General features: G+C 45.8%; 2 protein-coding genes across 5 annotated transcripts in view; one reads left to right on the forward strand and one right to left on the reverse strand.

Annotated features, from left to right (window-relative positions):
* The window catches only part of MTRR (5-methyltetrahydrofolate-homocysteine methyltransferase reductase), a 32,962-nt gene extending 30,424 nt beyond the window's left edge, over positions 1 to 2,538 (reverse strand). For 2 of the 3 annotated variants that reach the window (XM_027520063.1, XM_027520061.1), the window contains exons 1-2: positions 2,452 to 2,538; positions 141 to 305 (exon numbers count right to left, since the gene is read on the reverse strand). In XM_027520063.1, the coding sequence (XP_027375864.1) occupies positions 141 to 269 (129 nt within the window). In that variant the 5' untranslated portion in view covers positions 270 to 305; positions 2,452 to 2,538. Of the gene's footprint in view, positions 1 to 140; positions 306 to 2,353; positions 2,379 to 2,451 lie in introns of those variants that run through there. The other variant, XM_027520062.1, reaches the window with a different exon arrangement.
* An 82-nt stretch (positions 2,539 to 2,620) lies between these two features.
* FASTKD3 (FAST kinase domains 3) lies at positions 2,621 to 13,450 on the forward strand. Of its 2 annotated transcripts, none has more exons than XR_003507188.1 (7): positions 2,621 to 2,718; positions 5,078 to 6,561; positions 7,895 to 7,980; positions 10,175 to 10,349; positions 11,491 to 11,674; positions 12,011 to 12,125; positions 13,232 to 13,450. XR_003507188.1 is itself a non-coding variant. In XM_027520335.1 (7 exons), the coding sequence occupies exons 2-7, from the start codon at positions 5,124 to 5,126 to the stop codon at positions 13,328 to 13,330; spliced, it is 1,983 nt and encodes a 660-aa protein (XP_027376136.1). In that variant the 5' UTR covers positions 2,621 to 2,718; positions 5,078 to 5,123; the 3' UTR covers positions 13,331 to 13,450. The 2 variants fall into 2 exon arrangements, 1 of the variants encoding a protein (XP_027376136.1); XM_027520335.1 differs by having other exon boundaries at positions 11,605 to 11,674.
* The last annotated feature ends 1,230 nt before the right edge of the window (positions 13,451 to 14,680 follow it).

The raw sequence follows: 14,680 nt of genomic DNA on the forward strand, positions 1-14,680 counted from the left end.
AGTTGATAAAATGAATTTCTAAGTGTTTAAAAAAACAAAAAAAGGATCATGGTGGCATTTAGGGTCCCACTTCGTTTTTTAACATCAATTCCCAACCAAGATACTTCAAAGCGTGAAACACAGTAAAAACCATGACTTACCTTATCCGACTCACTAATACAGTGGAGATCTGCAGAAAAACCATATGTAACTGCTTTTTCACTTATCTCTTCGGCTATGGCCTTTGCTTGTCCTCGTTGTGTAGCATAGAGTAACAAAAACCTCCTCATCACCTCCAGGCATATGCTACAGCTCTAACAGTTACACTGTAAAACAGAAAGGGGAAAAGGGATTTCTCTCTTTAACTGAGCAGTAACAACCTGCAGGTATGAATTTTCTTAATTAAAAATGGACTGCAACAATATCCAGGGATAATATGAAACAGACTTACTAACTTTTTTAGCATTAATTCTTAAGGTCTAAGAAAGAGAGTATTAATGAAATCAAGGCAAATACAAGGAAAGCTCTAATGCCACAGCTCAGAAATCAGATTCTGGGGCCAGACTACCAGGGTTTGAATCCCGCCAGAAGTGACCATTCACAGGAGGGGAACTTCAGGCCGGACTCAGGCCTACTGACCAGTTTCTTGGTTCTCGCACCTTTAGAGTGGTGACAATGACGGTACCTACCTGACAAAGACAGCAGTGTCCAATAAATGTCAGATACCTTTTCTCTTTTAAAAAAAGGTAAAATTAAAAATTCACTAAAATGGTAAAACCTCGATTAAAATTGATTCCTACTTGATCCCAGTGGTAAATAAATCACAGTACTCTAGTTAATACCTTTCTTATTTAATTCAATTTCATATACATCTGCATGCATGTGTATACATACATATCTATAAACAGAGAAAAACACTTCTAATCCACTCAAATCTTTTACTAGTTTTACGTTTTTTTCCTGAACAGATAACCAGGAGTAAAATAAAGGGCTCACAGATTTTTCACCACACCTCAAGTGTCTGAACCTGAGAGACTGTCAATATGTAAGGATTCAGGCTTCCCAGGTAGAACTAGTGGTAAAGAACCCACTTGCCAACGCAGGAGATATGAGACGCCTGGTTAGATTGCTGGGTTGGGAAGATCCTCTGGAGGGCATGGCACCCCACTCCAGTATTCTTGCCTGGAGAATCCCATGGACAGAGGATCCTGGCAGGCTACTGTCTATGGGGTCCCAAGAGTCGGACACGACGTAACAACTACACTACTACTACTAGGCTCCTCTGCCCATGAGATTCTCCATACTGGAGTGGGTTGCCATGCCTGGCGGGCTACAATCCATGGGGTCACAGAGAGTAGGACATGACTGAAGCAACTTAAGCACGCATGGCAAACTGAATGAAACTCAAACCCCAAACTTGGCTTTCGGGAAACGAACCGCAGATACTTTTTTGCTCCTCTGGCCAATTAGATCTGAGGACAACTTAAAGCCACGAAGGAATTAAACGGCAGAATCACAGTATTAATAAGCAGGATGCTAAAAAGCAGGGAACAACCTGCGGAACAGAACAGCGCTGGATACAGCGGGTACGCAAGAGGTTAACTCTGGATTTAAAAAAAAAAAAAAGAAAGCTTCCCGCATAGCTCAGTCGGTAAAGCATCTGCCTGCAATTGCGGGAGACCTGGGTTCAATTGCTGGGTCGCGAAGATCCCCTGGAGAAGGAAATGGCAACCCACTCCAGTATTCTTGCCTGGAGAATCCCATGGATAGAGGAGCCTGGCGGGCCACAGTTCTTGGGATCGCAAAAGCCGGACACGACTGAGCGCTCTCTTCTTTCTTTCTAACTCTATATAAATGGATAAGGGGACGACGTGGAGACAGTACACACCGAGCTGATCCAGAAGCACGACAGCGCAGTGATGGAAAGGGCTTCTACCACTATCCAAGCCAGGGACCCAGGGCACTTCGCAGGAACCACAGGCACCGTCCGAGATGCTCGCTGCGTGAGACCCTCGGCCCCTTAACCACCTTACGGAGCAGGCACTGCAGCCCACGTTCCTCAGGGGGTGGGGTCCCCGACACCCGCAGGACAAGGTCGGGGCGGAGAACCAGCGCGCGCAGCTGGTCCGCGTGCCCCGCATCCCCGCCTCCCGCGTCCCTCCCCCTAACCCGGTGCCCCAACGTGCCCTTAGACCCCCGTCTAGGAAAAGTGTTTGGAACCATAGACCCCGATCGGGGAACGGCCCACAAGGACCTGCGGGACCGGCTCCGCCGTTCTGCACGCCCCGCGGCGCCTCCGGGAGACGACGGTGAGGGCGCAGGGCCGAGTCCCCGGCGCAGTCAGCCCTCCACCCTACCAGGCCTGAGTCCTGACCTCCTCCCCGCGCGCGTCCAGCCTGGGAGGGAAGGAGGGACGCGGAGGCTGCCGCCGGTCGCCCAGATCTGGCAGCGGCGGCTGCGGGGTACACTCACCTGAAGGAATCCGGCGGGGTTGCTGAGGAAAAAGCTCAGGGACGTGAGCCCCGGCTCCCGCGCCTGCGCACACCGCCTCGCGCCGGGGACCAATAAGGAGGCTCGGGAAAAGGAGCTGAGGCCAATCACCGCGCGCCTGGACGTGGGGCGCCCGCCCCTTCCTGGTGCAAGCGCCAGGGCCCCCCTCCGGTGAAGGGCGAGCGTACGGAGGCCGCAGAGGCTGCGGAGCCGCGTGGGTTGCTGGAACCCAGGCGCGCGCGGAGTCCGGTAGGTATCCAGACGGGCTGTGGGCTTGGCTGTCCCGGCCCGGTGTGCGTGGCCCACGGCTTCGCTGAGGCGCTCGCGCTCGCTCCCCGGCTAGCCGCCCCGCTCTTCGGACGCGGTTCCCGCCGTTCCCGGTGCGTGAGCGTAGGATTCCGCGGCGCCCGTTTTGGGGGCGCCCGGCCCGTCAGGTCCTTTCCCTCCAGAGAAGACGCGGCTCCCCGCTCCGGGCGCTCCGTCCCCCGCTGCCCCGCACCCTCGTGTTCCCGGGTCTCCCACAGCGGGGCTGGTCAAGCAAGTGTGGACGGGCTGGCCCACCTTTCCCCTTCGTTGATAAGCGTTTTATTTTTTTTTTCCTCCATCTGCAAAGCTAGACCTTCTTATTCCTCAGTCCTGTTTAGATCCTAACTCTGAGGGGAAACTGACCCCTCGGAGACCTTGAAGCTGCTCTTTTCACCCTTGCCGTGTGAATTAATGGTCACTTCAGTTGTGTGTTTGAGAACGTTGGACCAAGTGCAGTTCCTTTCGTCAACCAGCACATAGGAGGCGTGCGAAGGAACCAGACTACCCGAGTTGAAGTCTGGCTCAGCCGCCTACTAGCTGTGTAAACTGGACAACATGAGATCTCTGTGCTTCGGTGTCCTCATTTCTAAGATGACTTTAAAGTACTTAATTCATTGTGTTGTTGGGACAATTAAATATAACATTGTCTGGCAAATGATAGCGATGATTATGAGATCCAGCAGCTATTCTGTAACATCTTGGAAAATCTCCACACTTTTCCAAAAACAGTTGGAATAATCCTCCCACTCATTAGCATATGAAATTACCCATCCTATAAAAACTAACCACACCTAATTTCGCAGCCACGTTCACCCTCTGCAATGGCCCCACACTCTGTGGAGTGTGCTTCTGTCTATCTGAGTAAATCCACTTTTTACCTATCACTTCATTAGGGCCTGAAACCCAGTACTGTGGGTTTTGGCTGGGTTGGAGTTCCGGCCATGTGGGTTGAAGTCCCAGTAAGGGTTTTGGCTGGGTTCGAGTCCCAGCCATGTGGGTTGAAGTCCCAAGCAGGGTTTTGGCTGGGTTCGAACCCCAATCTGAGGTAAACAGTTGCAATTCTAAGCTCTAGTGTGCAGAGTCACTGCTCCTCTAGTACTTAGGCCTTTTTGCTGTTGTTTATTTTCATTGGAGTATAGTTGTTGCTTTACAACTATATTGTGTTAGTTTACAACTATATGTTGTGTTAGTTTCTGCTATACAAGAAAGGGAATCAGACACGTGTATACATACATCCCCTCTTCTTTGATTTCCTTCCCATTCAGGTCACCACGGAGCCCTGAGTAGAGTTCCCTGTGCTATACAGGAGGTTCTCAGTTGTTGTTGTTGTTCAGTCACTCAGTCATGTCAGACACTTTGTGACTCCACGGTTTGCAGTAGGTTTCCCCTTCCTTCACCCTCTCCCGGAGTTCACTCAAACTCATGTCCATTGAGTTGGTGATGCCATCCAACCATCTCATCCTCTGTCGTCTCCTTCTCCTTTTGCCTTCAATCTTTCCCAGCATCAGGTTCTTTTCCAGTGAGTTGGCTTGTTGCATCAGATGGCCAAAGGATTGGAGCTTCAGCTTCAGCATCAGTCTTCCCAATGAATATTCAGGGTCGAGTTCCTTGAGGATTGACCGGTTGGATCTCCTTGTAGTCCAAGGGACTCTCAAGAGTCTTCTCTAGCACCACAGTTCAAAAGCATCAATTCTTTGGCACTCAACCTTCCTTATGGTCCAACTCTCACAGCCACACGTGACTGCTGGAAAAACCATAGTTTGACTATACAGATCTTTGTTGGCAAAGTAATGTCTCTGCTTTTTAATACACTGTCTAGGTTTGTCATAGCTTTTCTTCCAAGGAGCAAGCATCTTTGAATTTCATGGCTGCCGTCACTGTCTTCAGTTATCTGTTTTATATGTAATATCAGTAGTGTTTATATGTCAACCCCAATCTCCCCATCTGTCCCACCCCTCCTCCCCCTTTGTTCTCTATGTCTTTGTCTCTGTTTCTGCTTTGTAAATAAGTTCGTCTATACCATTTTTTAAATTTCTCATATATGCATTAATATAGGATATTTGTTTTTCTCTCTGATTTACTTCACTCTGTATAACAGTCTCTAGTTCCATCCAAGTATCTACAAATGGCACAATTTCGTTCTTTTTTTACATCTGAGTAACATGGTACTAATGTTTGAGTGGGAAATGTTTAGTGGGAATGACTCCTTTTGGATACTCATCCTTAGTTTCATAAGCATTGATGTTGAATGAACCGTGTTCTAATATATTTGACTACTTTTTTTTTTTTTTTTTTTTTTTAGTCTTTTAACATAGTTGTAACTCAAGAGGATCTGAGACTCTGATGGCATGGCTTTAGTTACCTTACGGAGGAACCTCTATCACTTATCTGATTTTCGGATACATGGAGCTCTGGCTGCTCTGAAAACTCAGCAAGTAAATCATGTTCACAAGACAGTCAAAGAGCATCTGTGTCCATGGTTCTGGTCGCAGCACCCTGGGCCCATCAGGGTCCGGTTCCATCATGCCCATTGTAAGAAGTTTCATTCAGAAAACGGAAATGACCTCCATCCAGTTGGGGAGCCAGGGTTCTCTCAAGTACACAACTGGGACAGGTTTGAACACAGTGTTAAAAATGTGGACGAACAGATGTTTTACAGGAAACTAAACAGCTTCACTTCATCAGGAGAAATCTTACGTTTTGTAAGCACACTGGAGACTTTGCCCGATACTATGATGGCAGGAGCCTTACATCGTATTTGTGAAGTGGAAAGAAAAGATGGTGATCAAAGGTTGCCGAAAGAAATACTGGAGAGTAGCACCTTTCAGGCATTGTGTGATCGGTTTGGACGGGATCCCTCGGATCTGTCAAATGCGGGTTTGGTGACTGCTTTTCAAGCCCTGACTCTGTTGTGTGGCGATCCCCAGAGTCACTTGCTGATGAACCTGGAGGTGGAATGCCAGCATCGTCTTGAAAGGGGCGGCCTGGACGTTCACAGTCTTTGTATTCTGGGGGAAACACTAATTAAACTGCACGGTCCGGGCTGTTCGACGCTAGACCTGATCATATATCAGCTGCAAGGGGAAAGTTTGGAAACATTTACCCCTGAGGATATCGTGACCGTTTACAGACTGTTGCAGGCGAGTCCTGAAAAAGCGGACCAACAGCAGAGGTTCTTAAATAAGATCAATCACTTTTCTCTATCACTAGTTTCCAACCTGAGTCCTAAATGGATGAGCCAGATGCTCACTGCCCTAGTGGTCCTTGATCAGACTCAAGCCCTTCCCCTGGTTATCAAACTGAGTAAGTACGTCGTGCGGCACATCGCTCGTTTCACTAGTGAAGAGCTCAGAAAAGTCTTAGAGGCGCTCATATTCTTTGGGCACAGTGACAGATTCTTTACAGAAACCCTGGAGCAGCATGTCGCTTCACTGTGTCTCACTCTGGATCCTGAGCTTGTCAGCAGAGTCATGGAGTACTGCAGCAGAAAGCTGATTCTTTCAGAACCCATCTTCAACGCAGTGGCAGAAACTTTTGTTTGTCAAGCAGAAAAATTTTCACCTAGTCAGACTGCCAAGTTAATCGAGCCATTTGGAAAACTCAACTATCTGCCACCAAATGCTTCTGCTTTATTTAGGAAGCTAGAAAACATGCTGTTAACCCGCTTCAATCATTTTCCCCCCAAAACACTGCTGAGACTTCTCCATTCGTGTTCACTTATTGAGAGCCATCCGGTCAATTTTATGGCCAAGATATTCAGCCCATATTTTCTTCAGCAGCTGCAAGGTGAGTTGGTTATGACTTCTGAGAGTAGAAAACTTACCATTTGACCTTGATGTTTTCAAGTCACATATATAGCTTTTTTTTTTTTTGGAAAGGGAAATGGCAAGCCACTCCAGTATTCTTGCCTGAAAAAATCCCACAGACAAAGGAGCCTGACGGGCTACTCTTCAAAGAGTTGCAAAGACTTGAACACGACTGAGCAACTAAGCACACATACACAGCATGTGCCTTTTTTATTGAGCCTTTATTTTTTCTTCCACTATGATCTGAAGAAGAGATCTGAAGTTGCAGATGCTAACATAAACACAGGGTTAAAGACCAGTAGAACATTGCTCAGAGAGAAAAAACATTTTGGGGTAAACAGACTCCGCTGCCCTAGCTGGGAAACTGGATCTTCTTGTAGAGATCTGGTGATGACAATGGCAGTGTCATAATAACGTGTTAGGAGCTTTGATGACAGCAGCTGTATCACTCTTTTGCCTTTATTAACTGGCCACATGTGGAACTTCCTGACCAGGGATCAGACACATGCCCCCTGCAGTGGAAGCCTTGGGTCTTACCCTCTTATCCACCAGGGATGTCCTGGCCTTTTTTTGAGAGATGTTCATCTTAATTCAAGACCACCCAAATCTGTAAGAATCTAGATTTCCATAGGTAAAAGGAATCCCCACTAATTCTAATTCTAACATGTATCTGTCACTTTTAATTATATTCTCCAATTAGGAGCTTGCATTCTTGAAAGCCAGAATGAGATTTCATTGAGATGACAGGCAGGAAGGCATAATTAATTCTAACAAGTTATTTCCCTAGTGTCATTTAAAGGTACCTTATTAGAGTGAATTAATTAACGTTGTTGTGGTTCAGTTGCTCAGTCATGTCCAACTCTTTGAAACCCCATGGACTGCAGCACGCCAGGTTTCCCTGCCCTTCACCATCTCCTGAAATTTGCTCAAACTTATGTCCATTGAGTCTATGATGCCATCCAACGATCTCATCCCCTGTCATCCCCTTCTCCTCCCACCTTCAATCTTTCCCAGCATCAGGGTCTTTTCCAAGAAGAGTTGGCTCTTCACCTCAGGTGGCCAAAGGATTGGAGCTTCAGCTTCAGCATCAGTCCTTTCAATGAATGTTCAGGACTGATCTCCTTTAGAATGGACTGGTTGAATCTTCTTGCAGTCCAAGGGACTCTCAAGAGTCTTCTCCAACACCACAGTTCAAAAGCATCAGTTCTTCAGTGCTTTTTTATGGTCACAATTAACGTGTGCATTCTGGCTATTCTCTGATTATACACAGCAAAATTCAAACTTAACTCTGACTGAGATGCTTTGTATTTCAGGTGCAGAGTCCTATTTGGACAGACTGAGCCTAGCACAACTGACCCAACTCTTCTTAACCTCAATTCTAGAATGCCCGTTCTACAAGGTAAAAGTATGAGCTCGTTGCATTACTTCCCTACAGGGATGGGTTTCTTTGCTTCCTTCTTCCCCTCCACCACTGCCCCCATCAGCCCCCAACCCCCAGTCCTCTTTTAAGTTCCTTCTCTTTTGAGCTGAGTAACCTCATTAAAAAACAGAGTTTTCATTCACTTGGAGTCAGTTGCCACCAGGTACTTTTTTCTAATCCACTCATCATGGATGGACTTACAGGCCTTTTCCAATACTTGTCTCTTGATCAGCCATACTGTCATAAACATGCATACCTACCCTTTCATACTTAGCCCTTTTGTTGTTTTAATCTAAGACTAGATTCCTGACCATGGATGTTGCTGTTCAGTCGCTCAGTTGTGTCCGACTCTTTGCGACCGCATGGACTGCACCCCAGGCTTCCCTGTCCTTCCCCATCTCCCAGAGCTTGCTCAAACTCCTGTCCATTGAGTCAGGGATACCGTCCAACCACCTCACCCTCTGGATGGCTGGACTAATTTTCGGCAGGCACTGATGGATTGATTTCCCCCTAATAGTTGTAGATGTCTCATTTCGCCAGCAGTGAATGGAAGTGACTGTCTCCCCCCATTTCTGTCGCAGTATGTTCTTAGTGCCTTTAATTTTGTCACTTGGCTCAATGAAATGCCATGTCCCATGCTTCAGTTGCGTTTTGATGAGAGTAATGAAGTTGGACGTATTTTCACGTGTTTATTGCTCATTTAACTTGCTGTGAATTGCCTCGTTATGCCTTAATTCTTATTTCTCAGGGTCGTTTGTCTGTTTTGTTTTGTGTTTTGTCCTAGTGAAAGTGAAAGTCCCTCAATCGTGTCCAACTCTTTGCAACCCCATGGACTATACAATCCATGGAATTCTCCAGGCCAGAAAGTGGGTAGCCTTTCCCTTCAGGGGATCTTCCCAACCCAGGGATCAAACCCAGGTCTCCCGCATTGCAGGTGGATTCTTTACCAGCTGAGCTATCAGGGAAGCCCTAGAACACATTGTAAAAGACATTAACTATTATGTGTGTTGCATGTATGTTCTCCTGGTTTGTTTTAAATTTTTTTAGTTTTAATATTGTTTACGATGCCTTTTTGCTACACAGAAATGTTTCTTTTCTGTAGTCAAACAGTTCATTTTTTATGGCTGCTGGGTTTCCTGTGTTGTTTGTGAATATTTTGTGACTCCTAAGATAGTATAAATATTTTACTGAATTTAAAAAATACTATTTTCCTATTACGTTTAGATCTTTAATCTACCTGAAGTTAGTTATAGTCTGTAATGTGTGGCAGAACTCTAGCTTAGTTCTTTTCCAGATGGATAACCAATTACTAGCACCATTATTACATAGCTTTCCTTTTCTTACTAAACTGAAATGTCAGCTCTGTCACATTTTCCACTATTAAAAACTCAGCTGGGTGGCCTCAAGCCCCTTAAAGCAGTTCTAAGAGCTCTAGGGATGTTTCTTGAGCTGGCTTGCTTTCTTTCTCTTCCTTCCTTCCTTCCGTTTTTTCTTTTTGTGACCACTGATTACATTTAAAACACGTTTAAGATGCTTTGAATTACTGGTCTTGAACTACAACAGGAATACTTGGCCTTGTCTCACTGGCAGCAACATGGATGGACCTAGAGAGTGTCACACCGAGTGTGGTCAGGGAAGGAGAGGTGTCGTGTGACAACCCTTATGTGTGGAATCTAAGAGACGATATAAGTGGACTTACCTACAAAACAGAGACTCAGACTTAGAGAGTGAACGTACGGTTGCCAAGGGGAAGGTTAAGGGGAAGAGGTAGTTAGGGAGTTTGAGTTGGAGATGTACACACTGCTGTGTTTAAATGGATAACCAGCAGGGGTGGGACAGGACACTGCTCAGTGTTACATGGCAGCCTGGAGGGTGAGGGAGCCTGGGGGAGAATGGACACTTGTGTGTACGGGGCTGAGTCCCTTCCCTCTTCACCGGAGACTGTCACAACTATCACTGTTAAGTCAGCTATACCCCGGTTCAAAATAAAACGCTTTTTACAAAAAGAATATTTGGCATTGCCATTTTGAGAAAGGTATTTGTGCCGAGTCTTAAGGGCACATATTGCCTACAAAGTAATCTTGGATCAGATGTTTATACTCAGGCAGCATTCATTTTATTCTCTGATTTTGTATCTGATTTTTCTTTCTCACGTTTGCACATACATTTTCAGGGTCCAAAACTTCTTCCTAAGTTTCAAGTGAAATCCTTTCTTACTCCGTGCTCTTCCCTGGAGACCCCCATGGATTTTCACCTTTATAAATCTGTGATGATTGGACTAATCGACCTGTTAGGAGCAAGACTGTATTTTTCTTCGAAAGTGTTAACACCTTATTGCTACACAATAGGTAAGTAATAGGGAGTTTGTTGTTACACAGTCCTCTGATGGAACATGTGGCCCTTAGTAGCCACCACAGGTCTGGAAACAGAGTGGAGCTGGTCCTTCTGAAGGCAAATGGGAACAGGGGTGGGCAGTAGGGTTGAAGGGTCAGTACTCTGTGGGTGGAGTCCTGCAGGTTAGCCTCATGCAGCAGAATGTCTTTGGACATCCTTTCGGGGCATTCATTCAGAGGAATAGTGACCCAAAGTAAACAAATGAAGTAGCTCAGACTAATACCCAGGACACAGTAAGTGCTCAGTAATTATCAGCTAGTCTTGTCTTCTCAGGGCTGCCCAGGCAGCTCAGAGGTAAAGAACCCTTCTGCCGATGCAGGAGACATGAGTCTGATCCCTGGATTGGGAAGATCCCCTGGAGAAGGAAATGGCAACCCACTCCAGTATTCTTGCCTAGAAAATTCCACGCAAGGACAGAGGAGCCTGGTGGGCTCCAGTCCCTGGGGTCACGAGGAGTCAGACACAACTGAGCATGTGAACGCTTGTCCTCCAGGCTGCTGCTCTCCAATACAGTAGCCACACATCCTAGTTGCTGTTTAAATTTAAATCAGTTACACTTGTAAAAATTCACAGTTCAGGCCCCCAGGTGCACTAGCCACCCTTGAAGTGCTCCGTATCTGGTATAAGTGTTTCCATCATCACTCAAAGTTTTGCTGGACGGCACTGCCTAGAGAGTCAGAGGCCTTCTCTTTTCACACTGTTGCGTCAAGGACAATCAGCCCAAAGAGGACAGTGTTCCTGGGCTTCACACGGTCAGGTCTCACTCCCCTCCTTCATGAGCTCCTTTTACAGGGAAGGCCGGGGAGGCTGCGTGCCCAGGGCCCATGTGTCAGGGTTCTGGCTGTCTCACCGGCCCCTGGGGCACTGGAGCTCGGGGATGCCAGGTGCCGGGATGTAGGGTCGTCTTCACTGTTCCCACCATCTGTTACCAGGAGAGTGAAAGTGTGTGTGGTTCACGTCGTGCCCCAGGGACCCGGAGGGCCCCCTCCTTGTTCAGGTGCAGGCGAGCCCTCATAGTTTACCCTGATGTGGTTGGGCAAAGCTCTGATTAAATTAAAGTTCTCACCATTGTCTGGTGTGGTTGTTACTTTGCAGCCTTCTGCCCAGTTGATAAACGCAGTGCGGAAGAAATCAAAACAACCAGAAGGGAAGGAAGCTAGTGTTTGTGAGGGTATCACACGAAGACTTTTTCCTTTCTTCTCTCACCAGATGTTGAGATTAAATTAGACGAAGACGGATTTGTATTACCATTTACAATTGATGAAGATGTACATAAAAGGTAAAGAAAACCGTTGTGGTCTAGATGTTACGAGACTTGTCCAGGTTAATACATAAGGACTGTTTCTTAGGAACGTGAAAAAGGTAGACACAGTTCTGGAGATAAACACTATGGCATACCAGTGTTAGAAATTCCTTGTAACATTTTATGAACCTTAATGTTGATAAAGTTGAGTGCTTTTTTCATCAAATCATTGGATGACAGTCATGAGTCATTTGAAAACAGTATGGGCACAAAAGCATAGCCAAATCCCAAATAAATGCTGGCAACTAAAACTGTGTGAATATTTTGGATTGTTATGGAAATGAAGTTCCTCTCTCCTCTTCCGTTGTTTAGAGTAGCGCTGTGCATCGATGGCCCAAAAAGGTTCTGTCTGAATAGCAAACACTTGCTGGGGAAGGAGGCTACTAAACAGAGACACCTGAGCCTGCTTGGTTATCAAGTTGTCCAGGTACGGTTTTGCCTTTCTTTCCCCCAGAAGCCATTTCTGGTTCAGATTTGCTTTTCCCGGGGTCCTAAGTGGTGTGGCAGCCCAGCGGACCAGACTAATGTCTAGTTATACGTCAGCTTTGTTCGTTACACTCGTCTCTTGATTTGTATTTTGAAACACGGTTTTTCAACTTGTTTTCCAAAAGTGAGACATCCCTAAATCCTATATAAGCTGTGCTTTACTTTGCTTTTAGAATTGCTAGATTATTAGAATATCTATTATTTTAATTTCCCTTGATATAATGAATAAAATGGACAAGATGGCCCATTAAAGCCAGGACCTTCATCAACTCCTAGCGTTTAAGACTCTTACTAGTCTTTACGTTGAGGGTCACTAACAGGGTCTTCAGTGAGGAGTCACCGTGCGTGTAACGGGGGTTTTCTGTCATCCAAGCTGTCAACCACCCTGCTCTCTGCTTTCCTGTGTAGTTAACTTTTTTCCACTCCGTCTTGTACACACCCAGATTAACTTTTCTAAAACAAATCATTGCCAGTGTGCTCAGAAACCTTCCTTGTTTCCTTACCGCTTACGGGATAGAGTCACACTCCTCTGCACCTCAGCATTTCGGACGCTCCGTGGTCTGCCTGCGGCCGGGCTGTCTGCTCCGAGCGTGGCGGTCTTCCTTCCGGCCTTTCCCCCTCGCCCAGGCCACTCAGGTGGTCTCCCCCTCTCAGAGTGTCCCAGTTCTAGGTCTTCATGACTCCCAGTGAGGCCGACCTCTCACCCTAATGAAATGTCAGAAACTGCCTCTCAATACTAAAGCATGATTTTCATTGTATGTTCTGCTTACGTTTTGTATTTATTGCACATTTTAAGTTGGTACCTGACTTGTAAGCTCCCTGGGGACAAGGATCATGTTGAGCCTTGTGTAGTCACCCCCCTTCAGCGCTGGCAGCACCATCGCAGGCTCTGGGCACACGGGACGCGCGAGCCGGCTCTGACGTCCTCCCACCAGGAGCTGACGCTCTGCCACGGGGGTGGGCGTGACAGACAGACAGGCACCCCCAAAGCCAAGGTGATTTCAGATTATGAAGGATCATGATGGCTTTCTTTTCTTCTCTTCACAGATACCCTACTATGAGATTGAGATGCTAAAATCAAGACTGGAATTAGTGGACTATTTACAAGGAAAACTGTTTTCTCAAAACTCAGGTGGTCATTGGTAATAAGAACAAATACTGACTTCTGAACTCACATAGTGAAAGAACTTGCAAATTAGCCATTTATTTATGGAATGATCTGGAAAGGGTCTCTCGTATACACTTTTGTTGTTGTTTAGTCACTAAGTCGTGTCTGATTCTTTGCAACCCCATGGACTGCAGCACGCCAGGCTTCCCTGTCCATCCCCAACTCCCGGAGTTTGCTCAAACTCATTGAGTCAGTGATGCCATCCAGCCATCTTATCTTCTGCTGCCCCCTTCTCCTTCTGCCCTCAATCTTTCCCAGAATCAAGATCTTTTCCAGTGAGCCAGTTCTTCGAATCAAGTGGCCAAAGTATTGGAGTTTCAGCATCAGTCCTTCCCATGAATATTCAAGGTGGATTTTCCTTGAGGATGGACTGGTTGGATCTCCTTGCAGTCCAAGGGACTCTCAAGAGCCTTCTCCAACACCACAATCTGAAAGCATCAATTCTTCAGTGCTCAGCTCTCTTTATAGTCCAACTGTCACATCCAGACATGATTACTGGAAAAACCACAGCTTTGACAGTATGGACCTTTGTCAGCAAGGTGATGTCTTTGCTTTTTAATACGCTGTTTAGGTTTGTCATAGTTTTCTTCCAGGAAGCAAGCGTCTTTTAATTTCATGGCTGCTGTCAGCATCCACAGTGATTTTGGAGCCCAAGAAAATAGAGTCTGCCACTGTTTCCTTTTTTCCCCCATCTTTTTGCCATGAAGTGATGGGACCTGATGCTGTGATCTTAGTTTTTTGAATGTTGAGTTTTAAGCACTTAACCAGTAGCAAATTTAAAATTAATCTTTATTTAATACTAGTATCATAGATACTTTTATACATCAAACAGAACTGATCAACTACAATAAAGGAGTGAGTAAATGTCATTATTTTTTTTAAGTCTTGTGTCTTGTGATGATTGTCTGCTAACTGAAAATATATTCTTGAGAGACTTTTGCTTGCTCTTCTAACAAATGTAAGAAATTTTATCTCCTATTTTTTTCTTTTATATTTTATTAGAGGAAGTAATATATGGTAAGAAAAGGAGCAAGGAAAATAGGTTTTTGTATGAACATATAGAATTATAGATTTACACAGACATAATCCTTTAGTTAATAAAATTTTTTATTGGTATGGGAGCTTTCTTATTCATAAAGGTATAAAGATGTGAAAAAGGCGACTTAAGCAGGCTTGCGGGGTGTTGGAGGGAGAAACTTCTAAATCTAGCGTGGCTTCAAACTACCTAGTTCCCTGTGTGTGCTTCACTGTCCCATTATGGTAAGTTAAAAGTTTCGGGGATAAGAAGGGTTCTGCACCCAGTTAGAATGTGTGTGTCGGGCAGGGGG

The sequence above is a fragment of the Bos indicus x Bos taurus genome, chromosome 20 (assembly GCF_003369695.1).
Source record: "Bos indicus x Bos taurus breed Angus x Brahman F1 hybrid chromosome 20, Bos_hybrid_MaternalHap_v2.0, whole genome shotgun sequence".
NCBI classification, from domain to species: Eukaryota; Metazoa; Chordata; class Mammalia; order Artiodactyla; family Bovidae; genus Bos; species Bos indicus x Bos taurus.

Bases quoted from the DNA above. Each gene is read 5' to 3' on its own strand.
- FASTKD3 (XM_027520335.1), top strand. From the start codon at position 5,124: ATGGCTTTAGTTACCTTACGGAGGAACCTCTATCACTTATCTGATTTT. The intron at 7,981-10,174 runs GTAAAAGTATGA...ATACATTTTCAG, and splicing joins TAGAATGCCCGTTCTACAAG to GGTCCAAAACTTCTTCCTAA. The intron at 11,675-12,010 runs GTAAAGAAAACC...TCCGTTGTTTAG, and splicing joins GATGAAGATGTACATAAAAG to AGTAGCGCTGTGCATCGATG.